We start from the raw sequence: 2,370 nt of genomic DNA on the forward strand, positions 1-2,370 counted from the left end.
CGGCGGCCCCGCGCCGGGCGGGCGGCGGAGCGGCGGATCGGAGCGGCGGAGCGGCGCGGCCATGCTGCTGGACGCCGGCCCGCAGTTCCCGGCGCTCGGCGTGGGCACCTTCGCCAGGCACCACCACTCGGCCGCGGCCGAGATGCAGGAGCGGGAGCTGAGCCTGGCGGCGCAGAACGGCTTCGTGGACTCGGCGCACATGGGCGCCTTCAAGCTGAACGCCGGCGCCCACGAGCTGTCCCCGGGGCAGAGCTCGGCGTTCACCTCGCAGGCGCCCGGCTACCCCGCGGCCGCTCTGGGGCCGCACGCCGCGCACGTCGGCTCCTACTCGGGGCCGCCCTTCAACTCCACCCGGGACTTCTTGTTTCGCAGCCGCGGCTTCGGGGAGGCGGCGGCGGGCGGCGGGCAGCACGGCATCTTCGGGCCGGCGGCCGGCGGCCTGCACCACCCGCACACGGACGCTCAGAGCCACCTCCTGTTCCCCGGCATCCACGAGCAGCACGGCCCGCACGCCTCGCAGAACGTCCTCAACGGACAGATGCGGCTGGGGCTGCCCGGGGAGGTGTTCGCCCGCTCCGAGCAGTACCGTCAGGTCGCCAGCCCCAGGACTGACCCCTACGCTGCGGCGCAGCTGCACAACCAGTACGGCCCCATGAATATGAACGTGGGCATGAACGTGGCGGCCCATCACCACCACCACCCCGGTGCCTTTTTCCGCTACATGCGACAGCAGTGCATCAAGCAGGAGCTGATCTGCAAGTGGATCGACCCCGAGCAGCTGAGCAACCCCAAAAAAAGTTGCAATAAAACTTTCAGCACCATGCACGAGCTGGTCACCCACGTCTCGGTGGAGCACGTCGGGGGGCCCGAGCAGAGCAACCACGTCTGCTACTGGGAGGAGTGTCCCCGCGAGGGCAAGCCCTTCAAGGCCAAGTACAAACTGGTCAACCACATCCGCGTGCACACGGGCGAGAAGCCCTTCCCCTGCCCCTTCCCCGGCTGCGGGAAGGTCTTCGCCAGGTCGGAGAACCTCAAGATCCACAAACGGACTCACACAGGTAACGGGGGAAGCCGTGCGGGAACGAAGACGGGAGGGTTGAGAGGCAGGAACCGGGATGGGGGGCAGGGGGGGGGGGGGGAATGCGGATGAGGGGAAAAAAAGAAAAAAAAATACGGGAGAAAAACAGAGAGGAGACGAATAGTGGGGAAAATCGGGGAAGGAAGAAACAAGGGAAAAAGTCGATAAGGAAATAAATAGGGAAAGAAACTGCGGAGGAAATAAATAAGGGAGGGAATTGGATGAAAATTAATAAGAGAAAAAATGAGCGAGGCAATAAATAGGGGAAAAAATCGGGAGGTGAATGATAAAGGGAGAAAAAGTAGCAAAGAAATAAATAGGAGGAAAAAAGGTAAGCGATGAAATGGACAAAGGAGAAAACCGGGGAAGGAATAAATAGGGGAGAAAATTAGGGAGAAAATAAATAGGAGAGAAAACGAGGGAGGAAATAAATAGGAGGACAAATCCGAGAGAAAACGAAAAAAAGAGAAAATCAGCGAGGAAATAAATAAGGCAGAAAGTCGGGGAGGAAATAATCAGGGAAGAAAAGCGGGGAGAAAAAGAAGAAGTGAGAAAAGCGAGGAGGAAAACGGACTCCCGCGCAGCTCGCCGCAGCCCCAATCCCGGCTCACGGCCGCGGGCGCTGGGCTCCGTCCGCACCGCCTCCCCACGGCCGGGAGTTCGCGGTCGTGGGAACGGCGCGGATGGAGCGGGGCCTCGGCCTGGCCCTACGGAGGGGCGGGTGGGGGTCTGCGGATGTGAAACGCGGCTCTATGTGTGTGTGTGTGTGTGTGTGTGTGTGTGCCGGGAGTTGCGGAATCGCAGAGCTGTAGGATCGCGGAATTGTGGGGCTGCAGAACAGTAGGATCGCGGAATTGTAGCGTGGCAGAGATGTAGGCTGGTAGAGCTATAGGGTCACAGAACGGTAGGGTCACGGATCTGTAGGATATCGGAACTGTAGGGTCACAGAGCTGTAGGAACACGGAGTTGTGTAGCGTCTCAGAGTTGTGGGGTCATAGCACATCCCGGGCCGGGCTGGACCTGCAGCGTCCTCGAGTCCAACTCAGGGCTCCGCTTTGGGACAGAACTCGGGAACCCGCCGGGTCCGTGCTGTGTCAGACAACGGAGGGAGGTTCCATATGGATAGAGAGCCCCGGGGCCGCCCGAGCCCAGTAGGAAGTGCAGCACGTCCCTTGCTGGGAATGCTTTCCATTATATTTAAATGGTGTGAGCAAGGCAATAAAATTTTCTCGTTGGGAAAAAAACAAAAAACAAAAAACAAAAAAACACCAAAACAAAACAAACAAAAAAAA

At 59.5% G+C, this 2,370-nt stretch overlaps 1 protein-coding gene across 2 annotated transcripts in view; it reads left to right on the forward strand.

The window, feature by feature from the left end:
• The first annotated feature begins 61 nt into the window (after positions 1–61).
• Positions 62–2,370, forward strand: part of ZIC2 (Zic family member 2) — a 3,672-nt gene continuing 1,363 nt past the window's right edge. For both annotated transcript variants that reach the window (XM_042892402.1, XM_042892403.1), the window contains exon 1: positions 62–1,058. In XM_042892402.1, the coding sequence (XP_042748336.1) occupies positions 62–1,058 (997 nt within the window). The remainder of the gene's footprint in view (positions 1,059–2,370) is intronic.

Source organism: Lagopus leucura, unplaced genomic scaffold (assembly GCF_019238085.1).
Source record: "Lagopus leucura isolate 7727_CA_CO unplaced genomic scaffold, USGS_WTPT01 34272-0_obj-0_obj, whole genome shotgun sequence".
NCBI lineage: Eukaryota > Metazoa > Chordata > Aves > Galliformes > Phasianidae > Lagopus > Lagopus leucura.